This window comes from Hydra vulgaris, chromosome 02, assembly GCF_038396675.1.
Source record: "Hydra vulgaris chromosome 02, alternate assembly HydraT2T_AEP".
Taxonomy (NCBI): domain Eukaryota; kingdom Metazoa; phylum Cnidaria; class Hydrozoa; order Anthoathecata; family Hydridae; genus Hydra; species Hydra vulgaris.
The window spans coordinates 63,857,501-63,885,251 of record NC_088921.1 but is presented as its reverse complement, the minus strand read 5'-3'; the positions used below and the strand labels follow the sequence as shown (position 1 = coordinate 63,885,251).

General features: G+C 28.2%; 3 protein-coding genes across 6 annotated transcripts in view; 2 read left to right on the top strand and 1 right to left on the bottom strand.

Moving 5' to 3' along the window:
• Positions 1 to 2,737: 2,737 nt before the first annotated feature.
• Positions 2,738 to 4,363, bottom strand: LOC136076229 (uncharacterized). The gene has a single exon (XM_065789703.1). The coding sequence runs from the start codon at positions 4,361 to 4,363 to the stop codon at positions 2,738 to 2,740; it is 1,626 nt and encodes a 541-aa protein (XP_065645775.1).
• Positions 4,364 to 7,746: 3,383 nt separating this feature from the next.
• Positions 7,747 to 27,751, top strand: part of LOC100212825 (RAD50-interacting protein 1) — a 45,368-nt gene continuing 25,363 nt past the window's right edge. For 2 of the 4 annotated variants that reach the window (XR_010636825.1, XM_065791683.1), the window contains exon 1: positions 7,747 to 8,021. Coding sequence is in view for 2 of the 4 variants with exons in the window: in XM_065791683.1 (XP_065647755.1) it covers positions 7,887 to 8,021 (135 nt within the window). In the remaining 2 variants the exon portion in view is untranslated. Of the gene's footprint in view, positions 8,022 to 26,828; positions 27,410 to 27,751 lie in introns of those variants that run through there. The other 2 variants (XR_010636826.1, XM_065791684.1) reach the window with 1 other exon arrangement.
• On the top strand, positions 23,702 to 26,760 carry LOC101240947 (exocyst complex component 4). The gene has a single exon (XM_065791682.1). The coding sequence runs from the start codon at positions 23,778 to 23,780 to the stop codon at positions 26,592 to 26,594; it is 2,817 nt and encodes a 938-aa protein (XP_065647754.1). The 5' UTR covers positions 23,702 to 23,777; the 3' UTR covers positions 26,595 to 26,760.

Genomic DNA, 27,751 nt, shown 5'->3' with positions numbered 1-27,751 from the left:
AGAATTGATATTTTCTCTTCTCTCTTACATTTGCATTTTATATGAAATTTTTCCATACATTCTGAAGCGCATTTGTACTCGGAATAAAGAATTAATTTACATTGACATAGTAAAATGTCCACAATTTTGTCTAATTTATAAAAAAATCTTGCTTTTTTAACCTTTTTTACACGTCCATTACTAAAATCAACAGCCAATTTCCATAAATATTTGAGTTTTTAAAAAAATTTTTTTCATGGATTACAACTGGATATACAAAAAGTGCATTTACCTTTAACCATTAACCAACCAGTTGGTACCATATCAGTTACTAGCTGATCTACAGTATAGCTCCTTGTATATTTTTTACTAATTTCTCTTAAAAATATACCATATCGTAAAATATCTCTGGATGTTGGAAGATTCATGAAGTATTGTTTCAGATACATAAACTATTTGACATCTTTAATAAACTAAATAAGTTTACCAGAGTCTTCCTTTTGATGCGAGTATGAAGTATAAATGGAAAGAAATGTATAGTTACGCATTTTTAGTACTTTTTTTTGGCAATAACCAAAATAAGTAAAAATAAAATAAAAAATTACCAAGCTAGCACTGAATTTCGTTCTTTAAATATCACTCCTATTAAAAAATTATGTTTTTTCGCTTCTCTTTTTTCTAAATTTAAAAATGTGCATTTTACCATAAAAATTGGTACACCCTAGTGCTCAACCATGGTATGTAAATCCTGGCAAATTTGAAATTTCCTTTAATATTTTTAATCTTTACTTTTCAATACCAGGTAATGAATCAATTAGTAATTCATTAGAGCAACTCCGTCATGTATTTAATCTAAAGTTATTGTTTTTCAAGATAAAAGTACATTTAGATGTTTGTCAAACTGTTATTTTTTATACATGCACTAGATAGATTTTTGCGCAGAGTTTTCTTTAACATTATGAAGAAAAAGGTCACTGTTATTTACACCACCAATTTATATAGAGCCGGTTGAAAGGTATGTTGACGCTATTCATTCCAATTGGAATTATGAGTCAGAATCAGAATGTTTTCTTGAGTTGTTAAACAATCAACATAAATTATAAAGCTAAAAAAGAAAGTGATTCACGCACAACTAGTTTTCAAAACAAATAACAAATTGGGAGCATACATCTATTCCAAGGGTGTAATAACAAATCTGCAAATAAAGCCGCAATTTTGCCACGATCAAAAAATTACTTATAAGGTTTCAAAGGTTTTATCCTAAGAGCTTTAACATCATGCACCAAGTAACATGCAAGTTAAGAAATCATTAATTACGGAAATGTTTATAGAAAATTATCATACTAAAAATCTACTTCAAAACATTGTCGAAAATTTAAAAACAATAACCAACAAAATTAAAAAATTAATTATTCAATTGAAAAAGATATTTAAAAATGAGGGTTATATTCCAGTTTTTAAATCATCATCAAACCTTGGACAAATATTAATTAAAAAAACAAACCACGACTTCCCAACAACTCTTATCCTGAAGTCTACAAACTAGGGTGTTCATGTGAAAATTTTTTTATGTTGGTGAATTAAAGCTTGAAGTTACAACACTCATTGACAAACATTGAAACACGGATAATTTTTTTTACCTCAGCGGAGCATTTAAGAAATTGTCATAGTGCCTTTAACTGGAATGAAAATGACATTTAAATGAAGCAGATTATTTTAGGAGAAAAAGTGATATTGTATTTTAAAAATTTTTTTGAAATACAATATCACCAGTATTCTCCAAATGACGATTGTTTAAATGAAGATAACGGTGATGTCGTCAAATCGTCGATTTGGAAACCATATTTTTCTTATTTAAGACGTAAGCAGTGAGGGATCCAGGTGAAGGGGATAGAACTATTTATTGTTTGTTTCTTTAACTGTTTTTAATTTCAACTACATTTCTTGTTATACTTGATAGTTTATTTAATATATAACGGTTAAAAAAAAAAGCTAAGGGCATACTAATTTTTAACATATTCGTAGTCTGAATAATCTAACCGTCAGCTTTTTATATTACTTAAATAACAAGGGTATATATAACCCCTGGAAATATTGTCAACCAAACAAAAAAAAGATATTTTTGTTCAATTTAGGCATAATGTTCTAATAATTTATAAATCAATTATTGCCTATTGCGATTGTACAGGGTATTTTCTTCAAATTCTTGTTTTCCTGGTAAATTTTGACTTTATGGGTCATAATTTCCCGGGAAATTATGATCGGAGCGATAAATTAAGACTCTAAAAAATATGACTTAGAAATCGCGAAGAAAATGTACAAAGAAGTTTAATTAAAATGAAACATCTGGTATAGTATGTAAACTTATCCTCTTTCTTATAATAATTTACAATATTTCTAGGGGTTATATATACCCTCGTTATTCAAGTAATATAAAAAACCGTTAAAAAAACAAACAAATAATAAAACCTCAATGCAATGTGTTCTTGCGTCTTAAAAAAAGAAAAATAAGGTTTCCAAAACGACGATGTGACGTAATCACCGTGGTCTTCATTCAAACCGCCTTCACCCGGAGAACACTGGTGAAACTGTATTTCCAAGGACTAGAAATACAGTTTCACCAGTCTCTCACTTTTCTCTTAAAATAGTCTTCCTCTACTTTAACAGTGTTGTTATTATTCCAGCCGAAGGCACCATGGCAATTTCTGGAATGCCCCGCTACGGCCGAATTTTTCCATTTTCCCTCAAAAGTATGTTTTTAATGTTGGCAAATGCGAGTTGAAACCTTGAGTTTTGTTTCACCTACATAGAGCTTTCCACACGAACACTCCAGTTTGTAGACTCCTGGATAAGAGTTGTTGGGAAGTCGAGGCTTGTTTTTTTGAGTTATTAATTGTTGAAGGTTTTTTGGTGATTTAAAAACTGGAGTATAGCCTACACTTTTAAATATCTGTTTTAATTGATTACTTAATTTTGGTACCCATGGTAGAGAAATATAATTTGGTTCTAGTTTATTGATGTTATTGTTGTTGTTTTGTTGATTATTTTGCTTATTGTTTTTTATTTTTTTGACAATGTTTTGAAGTATTTTTTTGTTATAACCATTTTCTGTAAGCATTTCTGTTAGAAACTTTAATTCATGATTTATGTGTTCTTTACTGCATAATGCAAAAGCTCTTTGGATAAAACCTTTATATACACCATAAATTATTTTTGGATCGTGACAAGAATGCGGCTTTATTTGCACATTAGTAATTGCATCTTTGCGATAGATATTAAAAAGATATGCTCCGGATTTGTTATTTGTTATTGAGAGATCAAGAAAATTTGTTGTGTGTGAATCACTTTCTTTTTCAATTGTATATTTGATATTTGTGTGTTGATTATTTAACAAGTCGAGAAAACGTTCTGATTCTGCCTCATTTATAAAACGGGAATGGATATCATCTACATACCTTTTAAATGATTTTACACATATTGGTGGTGTAAGATATTGTGCCTGTAGTAACGCTTTTTCTTCATAATGTTGTAGAAAACTCTCTGCCATTACTACCATTAATGATAAACCTATAGGACCAGCATCTTCCAATGTGTGTATGTTGTTTTCATGTAAAAAATAACAATTTGACAAACACAAATCTAAAAGTATTTTTATTTCTGAAAAAGATAATTTTGATTTAAAGACAGGACTGTTACGGAGTTGTTCTAATAAAATATCGATTGATTCTTTAACTTGTATTGAAGGGTAAAGATTAACAATATCGAAGGAAACTTGAAATTCACCAGGATCGATATACCATGATTGAGCACATTCAACAAACTGTTTTGAATTTCGAAGTTTTGTTTTGTTAAGATTGGAGGTAGGTTGGATGAGATTTACTAAATAATTTGATAATTTATATGTAGGTGATCCTATTGTGCTTACTATAATTCGCATTGGGTAGTTATTAGTTGGTTTGTGTGCTTTGATGACACCATATAATCGTGGAGGAGTGGCGTCACTTGGATAAATTGATCTATATTCATTTTTTGTAAACTTTGTTTTCAGATTTCGTAAAGTATTCTGAACTTTGCGAAGGAGTTTTTGAGTTGGATCATAGTTTATGATTTTAGATTTTCCGAGTTGTTCTTCATCTTTTTTAAGAGCATCGGTTTTATTAATTCGAACAAAGCCTGATCCTTTATCGAACGGATAAATACTAATTGTGTTGCTAGACTTAAGTTCTTTGAGAGCTTTAAACTGATCCTTATCTAAATTTGTAGAAACCGGTTTATGAATTTTCAAAACTCGAAGTACATCTTGTCTAAGTTTATTTGCATCAGTATTTTTGTTTGAATATTTTAACTTTAAAGCTGCCGTTTCAGTTATACTTATTATATCCATATATAGAACTTTACTCGGAATTGGAACAAAGTTAGGTCCTAAATCTAGTAATTTTTTGTACAAAGAAAATTCTATTGTAAATCGAAGTCAATTTGAGCGCAAATGCATCTGAAAATAAAATGTTATATAACTTTTTACTTAAATAAACAAACAATTTTCACAAATAAACACAAGAATGTTACTTCGTGGCGAAAGAAAGAAAACATTTTGGTTTTGATGAGATAGATGAATATCTATATAGAAATAAAACATACCCTTTTACTATACCTTAGCGTGATTATGGATGTAAATCATATTTTCGAAGAGAAATAAAATGCTTTGAGGTGAAAGAAAGACATTTATTTTTTAAGAAAAAAATGGTTATCAAAGATAAGAAACGCCAAATGGAAATTATCAGAGATGTGCACCGAGGTATTGGAGGTTCTGAACACTCTAAAGCAATGCCAAATAGAGGAAAAATGTGGACGCAAATTATCGAAGGTATTCTTTTTACTCATCGCGTTAGCCAACATTCTTCTACCAACTACTCTCCATTTATGCCAACTACTCTCCGTTTATATAATCGCGAGTCATTTTTGCCAACTTATGCAAAGCATAACCTGAAAAAAGATGAAAGCAATAAACAAGAATACAGAGAAGGAGATGCAGATGAAGAGCAGCCACTCAATCTTAAATTTTTTGATGCCATTTTTTTTTTATCAGCGAAAAAAGTCAGAACAAAAATTGCCGATAAAGCAGCCAAAAACATTACCGCCTTGCAGAAAAAACAAAAACGAGATTATGACCGTAGACAGTTGTCGAAAACGGAAATTAAGATGGATGAAATTGTGTTATTAAAAAACAACTAACAATTTGATTGGAAGGGTGGGATGTTTTCACAAAAATGGCTTATTCCTAACAGTTATGAGCATCTCTGAAAAAAAAATTGTGACTTAAAAAAAAAACAATCGGGGAATTTCAACAATCGGGGAATTTTTTTCCTGGTTACAAGTATTAGACTTACGCAAGTATCAAATTGACGTGTCAAAAGTAGACTCGCATAATTGAAGGTAAAAGTCTTGTCTTATTTCCAAAGATATATATTGATACGTGAAAACCTTTGGAAACCCTACCAATTATAACAACAACAAAAATATTGTAAGTACACAAAAGCTCACAATAACTTTTGGAAAATCCATTGGACTAGCTAGCCAACCATAAAATGTCATCGGTGATAAAAAATGGAGATCTTCTTGGCTTATCTTGAAACCTTTGGAAAATTCCTGGTATACCATAGATCGAATCTTCTGGAAAACAAAAGTGTGTTAGCCAAATCAATCATCTTTGCAAGTTACGTCTTTATTGCTTAAGAATGAGCTCTATAAGCTCACAAAGACAGATAGAGAAATCATGGATAGTAAAGATGGTTAGTTGAACGATAACCTTATGGACGCAGGACAAAAGTTAATTTATAAGGCTCTTAGTAGCCTTAAAACGTATTAATTGGTATTAAACTGCCAGAAAAAGAAGTTGACATACTTCCCAGTTTCTTTTTTTTTTTTTTTAATATATATATATATATATATATATATTTGCTGTTTATATAATAAGAAAATATAATTACAAAGAAACACTTACATACAAAAAAAGTTGATTTATAAAAAACAGGCAGGGGCTCAAAGAAGATATGGATTACTAAAGTCACGACAATCTTTTCATAGAGCCCCTATGTGGGCTTTACAAGTTTAAAATTGAATAAGATTGTTAAAAATACTATGTACAATTCCAATATAATAAAAAGATAAAAAACTTTCATAAATATTTAAATTTAAAGAAATAAAGTATATAGTATCAATATTATTTTTAACAATAGTCATTTAAAAATACTGACATTGTTTTAAATATGAAAAAAAAATTAAAAAAAAAAAAAAAGAGACAATCAAACAAATAAAAAAACTAAGAATAATGGAATTCGATGTTCATTTAGAAAAATTACAAAATTACAAAATTATTTATAATGTTTAAAAATTTCATTTTTTATTAAAAACTTAAAGGAGTTTAATGATTTTATCGTATTTAAATGTTTAGTTTTTTGAAATGTGTTCCATAGTTTCGGTCCACGGTATGCTATTCCATATTCAGAACACTTGCTTCTAATTCTAGGCAATTTATAAGTATTTCATTGGTTTATTCTAAGAGAGTAATTATTGTTAACATTTTTCGTAAATTTATTATTAAAGGTTTTTGGAAGCAAGCTGTTATTATATTTATACATAAAAATTAAGTGTTGGTAAATATTAACTTCATATATACTCATCATTTGCATGTTTTTCATTAGTGGTTTTGCATGTTCATATTTATTTTTCTTATATATAAGTCTGCATGCATATAAGTTTCTGCATATAAGTTTCTGGCGACTATCTTTAGTGGCAGGGTTCAAGCGTGCGATAGGCTGCGCAACAACCTAACATCGATTTCGAAAACATGTTTAAAATCCCTCTTTCAACCTCTTGTGAAGGATGAAAAACTTAAAGAAACATTTCTTCCCGTTGATAAGCTGACCGATAGTTTTAATTGTGGCGTCTTTGCTTTTAGTTATGCTAATATTTTATTGGATGGAAAAACCCTCGTTGATGCTCGTTTGTTAAGAATGAAACGCGCAATCACAATGTGAAATGCTTTACAGACGCTCACTTACATCCTTTTCCAACACTAAGAAAACTCGTCCATGTTTCAAGCAACAATACTAAATTTTTCATATTTTGATTTAAAAAATAGATTTTTAATTTTTATAATGTGATTTACGATTTACTTTTAAGTACTTGTTTAATGTTAATATATTTATTTTCTTATAGTTGCAGATATATGAAAGCTTTTTTCAAAAATACCCAACAAGTATCTCTCATTCTTAACAAGATCGTAAACTTGCTATTCACTTTATTCCATTAAAGTTTGTAACGTGTCTTAATTTTATATTATATATTATTTTCATATGTTCAATACTTTAGTATGTTCCTTCGAGTTAAATTTCAAATTTTTATTAATGAAAATACTTGCGTTGAATAAAAAATACAAAAAATACCTTGAGCGATTCATTTATTTTTTGTTAAAGAAATACAACACAAGTTAAATAAAAGCAACATTCCATTCGACCCAACACTCCTGCAGTTCTGAAATATTCTGGTTACCAAAGGTTTAACAACCTTTTGATTAACAGTTTGATAAAATGTCTCTAAAAAAAATCTCACACTATTGGAAATTAGGTGTCCAATAAAAATACTAATTCCCTGGGAAATTATGACTAGTAGCGGAATGATCTTTAAATGTCATGAGATTATTAGAGTCTTGATTTTCTCTCTACGTTCTACTCTTAATTTCCCGGAAAAACTTGGCTCCAACGTCTTAATTTCACGGTTAGTTTAGCGTGACACCATTTAGCTTATTAGTAGTATTTAGCGTATTATCATTTAGCACCACCTTATCTAAAGTTAACGAACCAATTAGTAACAACGATTCAGACGTTCGAAATGAAAAAAATCTAACCATGACACCTGAAGATGGGGTTAACGCGGTTACTGAACTCTTCGATAGCATTTTTGGAGAAGATTATGAATGTTTGAGAAATGTAGAATGTATTTTAGAAGAATATATTAACAAGAAAAAAAAATTATTGTTCACGGTATATACTTAGTTTCCTATTATGAAACAAATTGAAAGTATGATATTTTGGCAAAAGTTTTATTTTACAAATATATACAATAGAAAGTTCTATTTTCCCCATTCCATAAAAAACATTTTTCTGTATTATTCTTTATGGCATTAAGAAACTGTGTATGATTTGGTCTCCATGTAACTCCACATACTTCAAAAGTGCTTAAATTAAGCACTTTTGAAGTATGTGGAGTTACACGGAGGCCAAATCATACATTAAGCCTTAATGAATTCAATTAGAGCTATAATATGTATTTGTTAAAAAATAAAATTACACAATTTTACAACTCTAATTTTTATGCTAGTTGCAATCATCAGATAAAATATAATATCCCTTTATTTGAGTAATTAATTTCATTAACTGATTTTATACCTGATGATTGTGAATAGCATGAAACTAATAGTTGTAAAACATATAGTATGTACATCAAAATCATTGCTTAACAGTCGATTTACAGCAATCATTTTGTAATCAAAATATTTGACTATTTTATCATGACGTGTATGGTATATGTGTTCAAGATGTATTTTGTTGTGTTATTTTTCAAAATATTAACTAAGTGACTTTATAAAAAGAAGTAATTATTTGTATTCATGTACAAATAATGTTTAAATAGCAAAAACCTTATTTGTAAGTGAAAAATGTTTTAATTTTTATGACATTTATATATTTGCATAGTACTGTGAATATAAAAATTATTTTCTTTTGAAACGCGACTGACAAGGCTGCAAATTCAAATCCTCATCAGGGAGATTTTGAGTTTTATTGTTTTATTTTTAAGTAATTTTATTTTTTCATTTATTATTATGGTTATTTTTAGTTATATTTATTATTTATCTTTATTTTTCAAAGTTTCATTGAAAAAGTTCATCAATGCATACAAAAATCAAATGATATAGCTATAGTTGTGCACATTTAGATTTGGGCAGTTATATATCGACTGATATAGCTATAGTTGTACACAAAGATTTAGGTTTTTATAAATTTTTAAACCTTATTTAAATTTATTTAAACAAGGTTTATAAATTAATTCAATTTATATAAAAAATTGTTAGGTTTATTTACACAAGATTTTTTACGACATAAACAAAAAAAACACTTTTTATTTTTATTGAAAAAATTATGCAGAAGACACATAATTTTTTTTATTATGCAGAAGACACTTAATTTTTTGTAGTAAAATAGGTACCTAAGTTAAAATATTGTAAATGAAGCAAAATATTGCACAATTAACAACAAAATTCCACAACCAGACCACCATTATCCAAACATGACATTCTAAATTGGTTGTTGTTTTATTAAGCAATTCTTCCAGTATAATCAAATTATATAGTTAAATAGACAATTTTTTGTATAATTATTTTTTTATGAAATTTTTACTATTGAAATACTAGTTTTAGCCTCTTTCTAATTATATAGAATAATCATATATATATATATAAACAGTTTAAAATTTTTACACATGTGCCTATATGTAGTTTTATTTTCAACATACCTATATGTAAACTACCTCCATGGGCAAACCTAGGCGTTTATCAGGTAGAATTACCAAAAAAAAAGAAGTTATATTTTTATCATATTATTAAGTTAGGTTTTTATCATATTATTAAATTTCCAATTCTGTGTGTGATTTTTTATTTTAAAATGTTTTAACAATTAGAAGCCTGGGACTTGAAGGAATATGCATATTATTATGATTATCTTAAAAAACAATTATAACAACAATATTACTAACAATTTTAACAAAAATATAATTTTCTCGAAATCTTTACTAATATATGAAATATCGTTAAAAAAAAAAATTCCTGCTTAAACTTATATTTTCTGCAAAATATTTATAAAGATTGGAATTAAATGAGAGTAAATTATAGTTTTATTATTGGGTCAAATCATTACATTTCAACCAATGGCTTGTGGGGTACCATCTCTGATTTTCCTGATATTTACATATCATTATCTAAATGATGTAAATAGGTTAAATGTGCAATTTCAGAGTTCCAAGTGCAACGGTTTAGAAATTATAGCCTTACAAACACTCTCAGGTAGCCCCCCTCGGTTCCTCGAATGGTAAAAATAGACAACTTTAAGGCCTTATAACTTTTTCTAACTTTCAGCAAGTGGCTCATTTTTTCTAGAACTATTTTCTAGATATTTCTGTCTTAAAATTTGTGATTTTCATTAGCTTGTATCATGTTAGAAAAAAACTACAGCCTTCTAAACTTTGGAAAAATTCTGAAAAATGCTAAATAAAGGCAAAATGAAGTTAACCGGAATATTTTCTATTCATCAACAAGTCCTTACATGTTAGTTTTCTAATTAGCTACAATGGTCTACAACAAATTGGCAAAATATAAGCAGCTTGTTACATTTTAGAAATCAGTTTTATCTAAAAATATATAGTCCACTTTACTAAAAAGTCCCATTTTCAGCCATTTGGGGATGGCTCGTAAATTTTTCTAACACTTTGTATTGATCTGATATTAACAGCAAATAAGGCCATTAGATCTAACTATATAAAAATGTAAACATCACAAACTTGTCATGTTCACAAAAAAAATGGCAGCATTTTTTATTAACCCTATTTTTCAATTATCAGGGCTGAATAGTGTTATTGGAAACCATTGCCCCTCCAACCTGCTTTCTGGCCCATGTGAGGGATGTAACCCACTTTCTGTAATTTGTTTTACAAAATTTTATATAATTGCTATAAAAACCATTTCTAGCCCAACATTGTTGTTTATGTGAAAAGCATAGTTATCTTTTTTACAAAATTCTTGTATTCTCCCTTAATAATGGCAATACATAATAATGTAGTTGAGATAATTATATATGATAATTCATTTCATCCTTTTTTTAATAAGATAAGAGTAAAATCCTCTAGTGTTTTTGAGCTCAGGGTCATGTAACGTGGCAATAATGTCACTAACTGGATACCAATGGATATCTGTGGTTGTTGGATACTTGAAATAATTGCCTGCTTTTTGTAAACAGCTAATACAAACTGTGTCACCTTTAAAATCAGTTATCTTTCCAGGAAAGAATTCACCAAAATAATTCACTAATACCCAATCATTAATATTGATATCAGTATTCATCGATTTTTGTGTATTAATGCAAGTATCTTCCACCATGTGAAAAGAGTCAAATGTACTGCTCATTGATGTTACATAAGCTTTTAAACAGCATGATTGAGGTGAGAAATAATGGTATGAGCGAGTACCTTTGATGGCAGGAACATTCTCAAATCGTTTAGCAAGCACTTCATGTGTAATAGCAGCTGTTTCGGTTTCAGAAATGTAGATAAATCTGTAAAAGAGTTAACATAAATCATAATTCTATTTCCAAATATGTATTTAGTAAGGTCTTGTTTTAAGGAATCCTTTTCTATACTATTTGATTTTTTATAACTAAACATTCATACGTTATTTTTATTATTTTTGTTTAAATGCCTATTATGATATAGGATACTAGACATCAATTATTTGAAAAAATATCATAACCTAAATATACATACACTTTGACAATAGCATGATATATACCTGATGTTTTTAATTTTTTCTTTAGCAACTAAGAACATGTCCCTCGGTGTCAAAATTTGATTGCCAATTGGCCTTTGAAGGGATAGGTTATGAATAACTCTTTTCACTGTACCACCTATTCCATCACATGCACTTTTTCCATGTGCAGTCCCAAAAAAATGCCAGTCTGCTTTTAGTCCATAGTCTTTTTCATGAAAACACAGGTTTTTCAAATTAAACTTAAAATACAATAAGAAAAAAACCTATTCAGTTAAAGATTATCAATTTTGTATCCAATTTCAAAAACATCATTTCAAGGGCTGAAAATAGTTTGTCTAGAATAGGTAATTGTTATCAAAATTTTTTAAAAATATTGTAATATGAAAATTTAACCTATTTTTATACTGGCTGCTTGCACCATCAGTGAAATAATTGATCTTCTGAACTTGTGGATATTCCTCTTTCAGAATTTGTATGATTTTGGAAACATAACTGAAAACTGCCTCAGTATTGTGAATTAGATTGTCAGATATAACACAATAACATTTGCTTTCTGGTGATTGGTTTCCATTTAAAGATAGCACATATATGACAAATGGATGGAGAGTTGCTTGATTTTTGGAAAAATAGGATGACTGAACTTCATCTTGTATAATAAATGAAAAATTTTCAGCAAAATCCATTTGCATAATACATTCATTTGGCTTCATGTTTTCTTTGAGCTGGTTTGAAAAGAATGTCTGTGATTTGCTGACATAATGATGTTTTGTGAGGTTATATAACTTGTCTGTTAACTCTTCTAGAAACTCATCAGGACTTTTAACTATAGTTTCCAAGGAGCATCTATCAGTCTTCAACCATTGCTTATAAGTTATTTCATTTGCTGAATCCCCAAACATTTCATTTAACTTTTTTTCAATTCTCTTTTTTCCAGGACACTTCTCACACTCATGAAACATATGGTTTATTTTCTATTGAACATACAGCCAAGGCCATCAGATCTTTTGACTTTATTTCATTTTTTAATGATTTAACCATAAGATTTGGATTTTGATGGTCAATACAAACACAGACTGTGTGCGTGCCAGATTTTCCTGCAACAATACAATGTTGTGGCCTTAAAAGAGCAAATGATGTCAGTCCCACCTTTACTACACCATTAGATTTTGATTCTTCTAACCATTTCTGGTAAAGTTCTGAAAGATTGCATAGTCGTTTCTGAATGTGCTGTCTACCATCAACTGTCTTTATGCTAATGTAATCCTTTGCTCCTGGCAATAACCTGCTGTTACTATCATCCTCATAAAAGTTGACAATTTGATTTACAACTTCAGTAGTCAATTTTTTAGGATTTCTTATGTCTGTTGATCTCTCACCAAGGGTTCCTTTAACATCCCGCAAAGCTCTAGCTTGCTTCACCATATATTGTGTTGTTTTAAATTCATTTATTGTTTCCTGAATAGTCCAATGGACTGGAGCTAAAGTGAGCAATTTTATTTTTTGTGAAATATTGATCTCATTACGAAACTTTTGTTTAAGCTGTTCTACAATAAAATCTAAAGAGGAACTTTTGAGCATACTAATTTGAAGCTCATCTCGTTCAGATGCATTCAATGATTCATTTAGCAACTTAACTTTCTTTTTTATTTTATTGTCTATTTGTAGCATACTCATGCTGGATGATCTTTTAATAGGAGACACACCAAATTTAACAAGACAAGGATTTATAGTATCAATTTGTGTGACAGAGTTATCAGGTGATATGTAATCTGGATCATGTCTCTTGTCAACTTCTTCAACATTCTTGATTTTTCTTACACAACAAAACATATTTTTTTCCCAGGAATTAAATTAGAGTCCAGTTGATTATGCTCCAGAGTGACAGTTGTCAAGTTTCCTTTAACAATCTTTGAATGAATTGAGAACGGGTCATAACATGATTTATGGTATGTTGAATAGTAATTAATAAATTGTAACCTATGGTGAGTGCAAATTGTATGCAAATGAATATTTCTTATTCCAGTTCTTAAGGTCAGCAGGTATTTATCTTCATTTACTATTTCTGAAATTTCAGACTGACTGCAGTATGTATTTTTATGACAATTAAATTAGAATTAAATTACAGTCCAGTTGATTATGCTCCAGAGTGACAGTTGTCAGGTTTCCTTTAACAATCTTTGAATGAATTGAGAATGGGTCACAACATGATTTATGGTATGTTGAATAGTAATTAATAAATTGTAACCTATGGTGAGTGCAAATTGTATGCAAATGAATATTTCTTATTCCAGTTCTTAAGGTCAGCAGGTATTTATCTTCATTTACTATTTCTGAAATTTCAGACTGACTGCAGTATGTATTTTTATGACAATCTAACTTTAGTTCAATACCAATTGAACAAGTATTCATGTTTATCTAATAAATTTAATTAAGATGAAATATTATTGAACCTTCTTATGTATAATTTTCTATGAAGTTATATAGGAGAAGTAAGTTCAATAATGATTTGATTACATATATATATATATATATATATATATATATATATATATATATATATATATATATATATATATATATATATATATATATATATATATATATATATATATATATATATATATATATATATATAATATATATATATATATATATATATATATATATATATATATGTATGTATGTATGTATGTATGTATGTATGTATGTATGTATGTATGTATGTATGTATGTATGTATGTATGTATGTATGTATGTATGTATGTATGTATGTATGTATGTATGTATATATGTATGTATGTATGTATATATGTATACATACATACATACATAAGATCCAACAATTAAAAACACATACAAATAATGTAATGAAAAAAATGGAAACAAACTGCAATAGCAAAGTTTATTGAACAGAAAAATATCAAGGTAAGTTATTTTGAGTTATAAATGCTTATATATTTACATTTGCAAAAGGGTATATTATATAGAATCATTGCATTTTTAGATAAATAGTTAAAATTAACTAATAAAATTGAAACTCATACTTTGTTAAAAAACTTATTTAAACAAAACATTAAATCAATATTGTAATGGCTTGATTAGTCTTGTTATACTTCATATTGCCAGTAATGTATGAACCCACTGTCCTACTATTGCCTTGAATTATTAGCAATTCAATCAACTATAAAAAAATCATCATAATAAAGATTAAATCGCAGTTTTATGATTAACTAAATTTTTTTTGAGTGTCACCTTTTAAAGATAATGCAGGCTCTATATAGTTATTACCCCTTTAGTTGTGCTCCTATCCGGTATAAAGTCCAGATCAGGGAGAAAGTAACCAACCATATCTCTTTTTTTTTAAGAAATGACTTATGATAGGCTACATCCCTCACATGGGCCAGAAAGCAGGTTGGAGAGGCAATGGTTTCCAATAACACTATTCAGCCCTGATAATTGAAAAATAGGGTTAATAAAAAATGCTGCCATTTTTTTTGTGAACATGACAAGTTTGTGATGTTTACATTTTTATATAGTTAGATCTAATGGCCTTATTTGCTGTTAATATCAGATCAATACAAAGTGTTAGAAAAATTTACGAGCCATCCCCAAATGGCTGAAAATGGGACTTTTTAGTAAAGTGGACTATATATTTTTAGATAAAACTGATTTCTAAAATGTAACAAGCTGCTTATATTTTGCCAATTTGTTGTAGACCATTGTAGCTAATTAGAAAACTAACATGTAAGGACTTGTTGATGAATAGAAAATATTCCGGTTAACTTCATTTTGCCTTTATTTAGCATTTTTCAGAATTTTTCCAAAGTTTAGGAGGCTGTAGTTTTTTTCTAACATGATACAAGCTAATGAAAATCACAAATTTTAAGACAGAAATATCTAGAAAATAGTTCTAGAAAAAATGAGCCACTTGCTGAAAGTTAGAAAAAGTTATAAGGCCTTAAAGTTGTCTATTTTTACCATTCAAGGAACCGAGGGGGGCTACCTGAGAGTGTTTGTAAGGCTATAATTTCTAAACCGTTGCACTTGGAACTCTGAAATTGCACATTTAACCTATTTACATCATTTAGATAATGATATGTAAATATCAGGAAAATCAGAGATGGTACCCCACAAAGTTTTCTTGAAATTGGTTGAAATATAATGATCTGACCCTATTATGAAAATAATAGACAATACTTATACAAGTTTTTGTGCATAATTTTTTGTAAATGCTAATTTTTGAATCAATTTTATTTACGAATAAAAAAATCTTATTGGTTTATTATGCCCCTTCCATTGACTTGAATCTTTTTTTTGATTCAGAATGTTCTTCTTTTTTTCAAACTTTTTTTCAATTTTTGTTTTATTGACTGGTTTATTTAGTGGTTAGCACATCGGAGTGTAAATACGTTTAATGACTATCTTGGGATAGGTGCAATCAAGTGTACCCATTACCTATCAAGGATAGGTCTAGTGGAGTGTACAAACATCAACTGAGGGTCTTGGTTTGGGAAGCAGTCTAATAATTTATAGAAAAAGTATTCTCAAATTTCAAAATTTTCACAGTTTTTTTAACTTTTCTTAAAGTTGACAGATTATGATAAGAATTGAAGTTTACCAAGCAAGAGTGTGTTTATATATTATTATTATTTTTATTTATATTGTTATTATTGTTGTTGTTATTAATTTTTTATATCCAATATTAAATAATATTAGACTATATCCTTCATTAAAATAATAATAATTGTTTTCTTCTTACTATTTGACATAAACTAAACTATTGAAGTAGTAAAGAATTAGCCAAAATGTGAAACTAGTTTTTTTTGGTTAATAGCTAAGTATTCAATACAATTATGTTATTTCACTCATTAAAAAAATCTTCTTTTTAGTTAAGGGATTGTCCATAAATTACATCACAAAATTTTTGACATTTTTTGAACCCCTTACACTCACCCACCCCTCCTCATAATGCATCATAACATCTTATTGACCCCTCCCCCTCCCTAATATACACAACAATTTCCCCCTCCTCCCTAAAGGTCTTAGGGTAAAATTCATTAGTATTTTTTGTTTGCATACTTTAGTTGTTTTAGTTTTTTTCTGGTGTTTTTATTAGAATTTTAATTTATTGTGCTTAGTGTTTCTTACCGGTGGTAAGGTAAGTGGTTTATTTAGTTATTTTTATTTATATTGAACAGTAGATCTACACTTTTTACATCATATCATCAAAAAATATTAGTGTTTTACAAATTTGGGTATAGTTGGGTTCTGGCTATTTGTAGTGAATCCTTTTTTACTGCAGTACGGATTAGGCGTAAGTCTCGGGGTAAAGCATTAGTGGCGATGACGTTTGTCTGACGGGATAAATTAGTTATAAGTGCTGATCCTCATCGAAACGTCAGTAATTATATATGCAACTCTGAGGAAATGTTTATTACTTAATCACTACACAAATTATGTTTACACATTTGCATTAATGCTTTTTTTCCATTCTGAGGCCTTTCATTGCTGGATGCATTCTTTTTATTTTTATAATCAATTTTTTGTTTTATTTATTTTTTGTTTAGTGACATATTTTTTGTATATCTTCGTTAATATTAGTGTTTATAAAACAATTTATTGTTTATTATTATTGTTAGTACTGTTTAGGTGCATTGTCTGTCTTATTTATTTTTAAATATTCCTCTATTAATCTTTAATTTTGTCTTGACAACTGTCAAAATATGCTTTGTTCAAAGAATAATTCTCCTTTATTCTAATGTACTTCATTTATTCCCTCAGACGTTCACTGCTCGTGTGTGACCATTCGGCCAGTTTTATATATGCCAGAATTATATATATGTCAAAGTTTTTAAATAAATTTTTTTTTCAAATGATTCTATATATAATAATGTCTATAGTTTTTTGAGCTTCTTTGAGTTAATTAATTAGTACTTTTCCGTCTGTTTAATTTTTTTTTTTCACCCCAATAGTTCCGTGTAAAATTGTATAAATTAACATCGCCATCCTAAACATGATCCCAATTTTAATTAGTTATTTTTCAGATATATACATGCAAAAATATTATTTTATAAATATAATTTTCTCCGTTCTAGCAATGTTAGCGTTGCCTTATTCTAACTTCCCCTCGTAACAAATTGTCATAAAATCGCTTATCCGCCCCTCCCCCTCTCCCCTAAAACATTACATAATTTTTGGCGACCCCTAAAATGAAACAAATAACATAATTGTATTGAGTATTCAGTATTTTACAAGATTTTTTATTGAAATAATAATAGATGTAAAGTATCTAATTAAATAACTTATGTAATAATGTCTTTGACATTAGAATACTTGTGTACTATTGTTTACTATTTTGTAATTTTATAAATAGTGAAGTAGTCAATACCTCTTTATTCATTAATTGAAATTTTTGAAATTTTTTAAATCTAAAAGTTCTTAAAAATTTGTCTAGGTTATTTAAAAATTGATTCTGTTGCATAATAAAATTATTAAATATAAAATTTCATTTGCCTCTTGCAATAATGTAAACATTTACATCCACATAATTTTTTAGAAATAGTTTCAATTTTTAGTTCATAAAAAATCATTTTTATGAACTAAAAATTGAAAATAATTGTTTTTTTTTTCACCAACTTCGTCATGTTTTATGCATTAACTCGACAAATTGACGAATGTGCAAACGCTTGTTAAAAAAGACCAAAAAACAAGTATCACATTTCTTTACTTTAGCTTATGCAAATATTAGTGCTCACCTAAAATTTTTAAAAATGAAGGCATTATTTCAGCAATTCTTTTTCCAAATAATTATGTGATTGATAGCATTTTGTTTATTACAAAAAACACATATTTTTAATAAAAAAAAATCTTTTACTAAAATTTAAAACGCACTTTAAAAAATTATTACTTTAAAAGAAACCATGCATAAGCGTTTTTTTTGCATTCTTTTTTTAAATTTTCTTATTTTATTAAAATGAAGTAATGTTTGTTTGCATATTAAAAACATTTTTAAAAATTTGAAAAGAATTTTTAAGTTTTGCTGAAATTTATATAATAGGGGTGTTCAAAAAAATAAAATTTTCAAAACGCGAATACACAAGAAGCCAAATTTGGGGCAAGTATAAAAAAAATACAATTACAAAAAAAAATTCCAGAAATGTTGACATTTACCTTACTAGGCAAAATAAACTGAAAAGTGCCCCAAATTGTTCCTAACTTATTTGGCTTTGAGCGCAAGGTAAATCTCAATATTTTGTAAAATAATTTTTTCTAATGTGATCATAATTTTTTTAGATTGTTGTGTATCCTAGTTTTTCATAGTTATTGATTATATTAAAAAATAATTTCACAAAAAAATATTTCAGCACAAATGCGCAAAAAAAGAATTTTGCGCAAATATGCAAAAAAAAAAAAAAAATTTTTTTTTTGCATAACTTATGGGAAATTTTTATTTTATTTTAAAATATTGAGATTTGCCTTGCGCTCAAAGCCAAATAATTTAGGAACAATTTGGGCATTTTTCGGGATATTTTGCTGCTTAAGCACAAGGTAAACGTCAATATTTTTTGATTTTTTTTTGTAATCGCATTTTTTTAATATTTGCCCCAAGTTTGGCTTCTTGTGTATTCGCGTTTTGAAAATTTTATTTTTTTGAACACCCTTATTATATAATCTAATAGAATATATAGAATTAATATGTTTATTATGGTTTTCATTTTTTAATTGTGCATTTAACAACACCAATAGTAGGATATTTTTATTAACTGATTATTAAATACTTAATATGACGTTATTTTTAAAAGTTTCAGAAAACAACTTTTTGAAAAGCAACTTTTAATTTTTAGTTCCTTTTATTTTAATTTCTTCATGTTTATATGTTTTTTTATTAGTAAATAAATTTAACAAACTAGATTGAAAAATATTCACTATTTAATATCAATGGATAACAGTTTACGATTAGTAGTAGGTGACCATTGCATTGGTTTTTACCTAGGAGGGCCATGCTAAACTAATGATAATTAGTTTGGAACTGCATTCTCCTACGTAAAAATCGCGACAATGGTCACCCTAATCATTTGGTCATTGCATATTAATTATCATTAATTTGTGTGCACTTTGCAAATGCTTAAAAAATTATATAGAAAAAAATCGTTTATATGACATATCTCTTCAATTTGACGTTAAATAAACATCTAACATTCAAGAGATAGGTCATATAAGAGATATGTCACCATTAAATAAAGATACGAATGTCAGCGTTCATTAAAAAAAACAAATGATTTGTCGCACCCTGAGGTATGCTACTTTATCTAAGTCTTGAACATGTTTTTATTGTTATTAATAAGTTATTAAAAGTGATTAAAAGTTATTAAAGGAATGTATATACATGTATGTGTATATATATATATATATATATATATATATATATATATATATATATATATATATATATATATATAAGGGTGGGTCATAAATTTCTTTCAAAAAAGTTGCTATAGGTGTCAAGCTTGGAAACATTTAAAGCAATAGGTGTCTTGTACTTGCAATTTTTCCGCAAAAATTCAACCTTTAAAGGTTTACAGCTAAAAATATAAGAAATCTATCGATCACATACTATGATACAAAGGCCACACCTGAAACTTAAATTTAACATAAAAATTAAAGTTCTAGATAGTTCAGTGGCACAATATAATGAAACATATTTTACATTAAGCCTAATTTACAGTTAACAATAGGTAGGTCTGTTCTTGATGCAGTACACTGTAAAATCATCCCTTGTCACGATTCATATTCAAAAACTATTGAGCTTGCTGTTGAATTATATTTAATAGCACACTCAACTGCCTGAGAATGACAATGCTAACAATGGTGGTGGTGTGAGGTAAGCTGTATTCCAGTCAGTCATATCAATGTAAGTCAAAGCATTGGCGTTCAACTTGATGCTTGACTTATCAAAAACTCCCACAGAAGAACTATATGAAGAGCTTCTCAAATGAATTATTTTGTCACAACAGAAATGTCACACAGAATCATCATTGTCACAAACACCAGAAAGAAGAATGTTTTACCAGTAGTCAAAGTAGCTGTTGTTCTGCAACATAGGTTCCAATATTATTTAATCTTTTGCTCCGAGCTCATGAAACTTCTTTAGTAAAAACAGTTCTTTGCACCATCTGCACAAGAAGGATAACTCTTGATGGTGAACCATGAAGGAGCTTAAACATTTTAATTAAAAATTGTCATCTAAACAATTTCGTCAGTATTGTCTACCATAATCTAACCCCACCCACATAGATTAGGGAATGATGGATTCTTATACAATGATTTTGCCCAGCAATTCGAAGCCTTGTAGACAGCTAGAAATATTCAGTTGCAAAGCGTCTTGCTTAGTGGGTATGGCGTCTAGTAAACCTCCTTTTTTTTGAAAATAAAACGAAAGGAACTTAAATAAATTATTTTTGTTTTGATCGACGCGAAGAAATGACTGCCAATTACTTGAAATTTTTTATTCGGGCAATGCACAACAACAAATACCTTGTCCTCTTTTGACTCTTGCTGATTCTTTAAGGCTGTTATCTGTGTAAAAGTCCCAAATAATATCAACTCTTGCATACGATTGTAACTGTTCCAAAATGAATTTCTGGAATACCTTTATAATCTTTTAAAGTTTCACAATTGTTGGGTGATAAAATATTTACAACTACAGCTCCATCAATAATCAAACATTTAACTATGGATTTATTTTTAAGTGCGCTGTGCAAATCATTGAAACAAATTAAAAGATCTGATTTATTTCCACTGAGTAACAGTCCATCTTTTAAGAGAGGTGGAAAATTGTGGTTTTTGTGAGCAAAAAAATTGTTAAGGCTGCCATCTTGGATCTGGTAGGAAATGTACAGTTGCAAAAACAATCGGGAGTTCTTTTGAGTATAGATATTTGCAATTGATCTTTTAACTTCCTTTTTGTATTGACTAACTAAAAAATGGTAACTTATTTCGTTTTATTGGATTGAAGATAGACTCCTTACACTCCTTTATTCTCGTTTGGAAAAAAATGGTTGAATATTATTTCTCTAAAATTCTCAATTGAATTAACATTATTTACCATTTCTCTTTGATATCATGGGTATCAAGCACAAAAAGATCTAGGCTCACTTCTTTAAATGGATTACCCATTGTATGAAATTACATCAACTAAATTCGTAACTTGAGACGAAAATTGATTCTGATGAATTTATTTTGCTCATAATTTAAACTTGTTTCCACGAAATCATCTTCATCATTTTCTTCGTATGGTAAATTTGATTTAAATTCATTTACGCATCAAGCTAACTCAGGTCCACAAATCATTCAGTGGAGTAATTCTTGGGAATCTTCCGTCAATCCGATTGCACCTTAATAAGGTTAGAAATTTTTTTTTTTAATGCATGGATGTTTCACTTATAAATAAAAAACAAATTTTACCTAAACAACTTCAATCAATTTCACATTTTTAGATAAGCTTCTTAAATTTTATTGCTATTGTAATAATTTATTGTTAGTGTAACATTTTATTGTTATTGTAATAAAAAAAAAAACCTCCTTCACCTTTGATGCGTTTGTTATTTTGCTTGTTATCATGGTCTAACCCAATCGAAGGAAATTTTTTCTTTGCAAGCAGTTCTTTAATTTATTTTTGCAAGCAGTTCTTTATATCTATTATACCACCTGGGTTTATAGCCTTTTAAAGCCCTCTAACTTGTTATCAGTTAATTTTTTCCTTATAGAACTTTTATATTTTTGGCTACATTTTTATTGAAATTTTTTTTATTTTTCAAAATTTTGTTGCTGTGAACAGGTGCTAGTTTTCATGGAGACCATCTATGGTCATTTTGAAAGTGGGTCTGAGTCTTAAAACAAATGTTTTAATGTCCGAATGTCCACCAAGTTTCATGATTTTACCCCAAATAGCACAAAGTTTGCACCAATTGACTGCACTAACCGCAGGTACTTATTGAGCTCAAAATTTAAAGACTTTTATGGTTCCTTGATATTGGACCAATAAGACAACTTTTTATGCTATAGCCAAAAAAAAAAATTTTTGACTTATATATGTAGTGTTATGACTTTTTTTCAACCTCATGCTCCTGTACTGTAGTTTGATGAACTTTTACCTAAAAAGCATGAAATGAACTATTATTTGCATATCTTTTGAAAAATGTTCACCACGCCATTGAAAAATCGATTTTATGTCAAAATCATCAGTTCATTTTGTGTTTTTTAGGTAAAAATTAATCAAACTACAGTACAGGAGCATGGGGTTTAAAAAAAGTCATAACCCTAATGTGTGTGTGTGTGTGTGTGTGTGTGTGTGTGTGTGTGTGTGTGTGTGTGTGTGTGTGTGTGTATATATATATATATATTTATGTATATATTTATATATATATATTTATTTATTTATTTATTTATTTATAAACACAAACACACAACGAAAAATTTATGTCAAGCAAAATAACAACTTCAAAAAAAGTTCTAATTTCTGAAAAGATTTGTAACAAAATATTACAAAAAATATTTAGCACTAGAGGCCTTTCAATGATTTTGTCAGTAATGCTAGTTTAAGTGCTGTTATGCAAAATATAATGTTTTTTTTTTTGCATAACAACACTTAAAATAGCACTACTGATGAAAAAATTGAAAGACCTCTAGTGCTAAATATTTTTTGTATTACTTTGTTACAAATCTTTTCAGAAATTAAAACTTTTTTTGAAGTTGTTATTTTGCTTGACATACATTTTTCATTGAACCAAATTATATTAATAGTTAAATTATATTAATAGTTAAATTATATTAATGGTTAAATTATATTAATAGAAGTAATTAAGGGTGATAATTAAGGAAATAATTAAGGGTGGTTGACTTAAATAATAAAAGGTGATTGACAGAATAATCAAGCTAATGCTTTTTCTAGTAGTTTAAAGTGGGTTTTTTTTAATCAATTAAATATTTTTGAATACGTGGTTATAATAGTCTCAACACATCAACATATATGTAAAAAAGATGTTTTTGTCCTTTGTTGATTATTTGATTTAATAGCTTTACTAGTGAATATAAAAATTATATGAATGAATATGATATTATATTTAATTTATACTGATGATACTCTGCTTGTGTTTTAGCTTTTAAGTTAAAAAAAAAAGTTATTGCAAATTAATTGGTAGCTGTTATGTCTACTGCTGAAAGTTCTGTAGCACTTTTAAGTAGTGTAATTAAACAGTTATCAGTTTCTGATGATGCAAAAAGGAGGGAGCAAGAAAAAGAAAAGCTACAATCACAATTAAAGATAGCTGATGAAAAACTCATTGAGCTTGTTGAAGCAAATCAAGATCATTTAAAGAAAACAGTTCAGTCATTTGGCTCAGTTATAACAAGAATATCTGTTAGTAGAAATCGCATTAAAGTTCTACATGAAAAATTGTTACTATGCAGAACATTGCTGTATTGCAACCGAGATGACTTAAAAATTCATTGGCAAGAAGGCTTAGAGTGTTCCGAAAAATTAAATCTGCTTGACAAAATTGAAAAAGCTGTAGCTGTGCCTGAACAGCTTGAAAGGTATTTACATCGAAAACACTATTTTCATGCGTCTAATCTTTTAGCCCAAGCTATTTTAAATTTAGATACACAGTTAGTTAATGTTGATGCTTTACGTGATCTTCGGTCCAGTTTACATGCAAGAAAGTCACTTCTGTATGAAGCAGTTGTGGATGAAATTGGCAAACAAATTCATTCAGATTCCCAAAAGTTGTTTAAAAAAGGTGTTTCAGAAACAAATGTTGCTGCTTTTAAAAGAACTTTTTCATATAAACCTAGTAATTTAAAAATAAGAAAGAATGATCAAGTACCAACTTTTATACTGGAAGAATGTCAAGAAGATTTGCAACTTGATCCTGAGGAGAATGTACCTCTTTTTATTAATTTACTAGTCCGATCACTAGTTTCTATGGACAAAGTGTTTGAAGCTGTTGAAATGGTAAAAGAACGAATTAAGCGAGATATGTTCATGGTCCTTAGAAAATCATCAGATTTTGTTGCAAAGCGTGCTGTAGATATTGGAGAAGTTTTAACAATTGAAGAGCTTGCAGTTAAGGGCAATTCAAATATATTATTAGAGCTTCTTGAAATTTCTTTTGATAAATTTCGCAGTGTTGCCTTTAATCATAGCATCTTACTTGGTGCATTTAAACAAACGAAGGTGTCTAAAGATTTAAATCTATATACAATGGAAGATATATGGTCAAAAATACAGTTTGCAATTAAAGATATGCTTCAACCATATCTTAATTTGCAAAACTCCTCTGCACCTCAGCAGGGTTTTACTTCTTTTGGTACATTGGATAGTGATGTGGCTTCATTTTTTACTATAAAAAAGAGACTTCCGATGAGTGTTGCTCCCAAAATAAAACCTGTACAATTATTTAAGTTTGAATGCTCTTCATCAGCAGAAGCAATTCACAGTTATATGCGTGAGCAGGACATAGCTTCTGGTTTATCTGAAGATAGTTACACTGACTTTGTTGTATGGAATCCTCCACAACTATTATGTAAACCACATGCAAGAAATATAACAACTATATTTGTTCCAGTGATGAATTTCATAAAAGAAATTGATTTAAAAACAAACTCCACTTTGGGTTCTTCTGGTGTTTTGTACCATTTTGTAACTAACTTTGTAGAAAAAGTATTTTTAGATCAACTTCTTTATGAAGTTTCTGAAAAGACAACTGCAGCAACAAAAGGTCACGATGCTCTAAGGAATTTATGTGATTTAAAAGCTCAAAAGAACTTGGATATTTCAAGACCTATTTTAAAAGGCAGTCTTGTTGTTTATAATATCATGGAGGAGTTGCTTGATCTAACAAAAATACTCCCTAGTTATTCACGTGAGATTCTTGACATTGTTATTAAAACATTATCTGCATACTTTGAATCTTGCCATAATGAATATAAGGGTGTAGTTTATCGAGAGGGAGATGGTAAAGCATCTCGAATAATTAGTGTTAACTGGGTTAAAGATGATGATATCAAGCGTTTATTGATGTCATTACCTAATTGGATTGGATTGAAAAATCAACAAAATTTGAAGTGGGATGAAGAGGAAGACTTTGAAACTACCAGAAAGCTCCAAGATCGAGAATCGTCATTGCTAATAAGTAATCTGGAACGATCTGAAATTGAGAAAAATCAAGTAATTCTTGATGTGCTTGATCTGAAATCTCTAGCAAATCTTCAAGAAAGTTTAGAGTGGTTATCTGAAAAGATACAAACATTTTATTCAAAAGTTTCAGCTAAATCTCAACTAACTGTTTCAGATTCATTTGTAGAAAGGAATTGGGTAAATGATGATTTATTAACTTTAATAAAAGACATAGGGGAAAAGTTTAAAGATATGTCAGAAAGCTGTCTTCTTTTATTACATTTAGAAATAAGGTGTCATTGTTTTTATTTTATTGGAAAAGCAACTAGAGAGTCTAGTTTTGTATGTAATATTGATTCTATTGAAGTGGATCCCCAAATACCACAGTTAGCAAAGGATCTTAGAGATATAGAAGATTCTTGTTCAGGTGCATTGTCTCCAGTTAAAATGCATTATTTGTTTGATGGCTTGGGTTATCTGTTAGCTGCTATAATCATTGCAAGCACAAGTTATATTAAAAAAATTAATCGAAATGGTGTTAAAAAAATGTGTCAAAATATTTTTACCATTCAGCAGGAGCTAGCTAATATAACATCACGGAGAGATTTAAATTTAGACATGGCAAGAAAGTATTTTGAGTTGCTTAACTTGACTCCAGAAGAAATTTTAAACACAATACTTGAGCAAGGAAGTTTTTGTAAGGAGCAAGATTATGCAAATGCATTAGAGCTTATAAGTCGCAGTGAAATTCCTTTTGATAAGAACTTATGGAAGATTCGTCGAAATAAATTAAGTGAAATTCTTCAACAAGTTGAGGAAAAACAAAAGTATATATCGATAATTTAACTTTTTTTTGTAATATTAAAACAGTATCAACAAGATATATGAATAAATTTTTCTTTTGTAGTAATATTTTTAATAAAGGTATTTTGTTTCATATTATAAGCATGTTTTTTATATATCAAGTTTTATTTTAAGTTAGTTCATGTTTAATATAAAAAGTTCAACTAAATTATTTTGTTATAATTCTAATTTGTCTTTCGTTCAAGTAAGAACTCAGCATTTAAAATCCACTGACATTCCTAAGTTACACTTAAAAACTAAAACATGTATAATAGATTTTTTTTTTAAACATTTAAAACCAAAAAGTAATAATATTCTATATGTGCACTAAATTTATAATCACAACTTTATTTTGTTGAATTATTAAATCATATATATTTTTTTGAAAAATCTTAGAATTTTTAAAGCCGCTATCTTAACATTTTTATGACTTATAAGACAGATTATTATTAGCTAATTCAAATAATTACTCAATTATAATCAAATTTCAGATTTCTTTAAAGAATTTTTTGTTTAATTGTAATAAACAATTAGTGTGCATATTTAAAATATTTTTAATATTGTGATTGTCTTTATTAATTATATTTGTTAAATATATTTTTGTTTTGTTTTGAAACTTTTTAATAAAATGCATAAAATGATAAAGTATTTTTTGTTCTTATGCAAATTATAAAAATCAAATTGAAAAAAGTTAAAACAGAACTTTTGGATACAAAATTGGTCCATCTCAAGGCCATCATAAGATCATCGATTTATGATCTGGTTTTACTAAGAAGATATATTACAAATATGATTCCAACGGTGGACTATTGTTTATGGTAATTTTTTACAAAGATAAAATTATTTAACTTATTTGCTACCATGCATTGTACCAGGGATTGTTTTAATTATATTCAATAAGCAATAAATTGTGAAAAGACATCTTCACACCTTATCATTTTCATCTTAAAATTTTTTTTGTATAGAACTTTTGCTCGAGCTTATTAGGCATTCTTTAAAGTTAGTAAAAATGGTAGTAAATGAGTTATTATTTAATGATTTATTATTTAAAAAAAAACTGTAAAAATTGTACATTTCTGAAATTTTTCTTGCCCTCTAGATTTTAACTTGTTTCAAACTTTCTGTAAAAAAAAAAATAATTGTTGCTCCAGAAATATTTT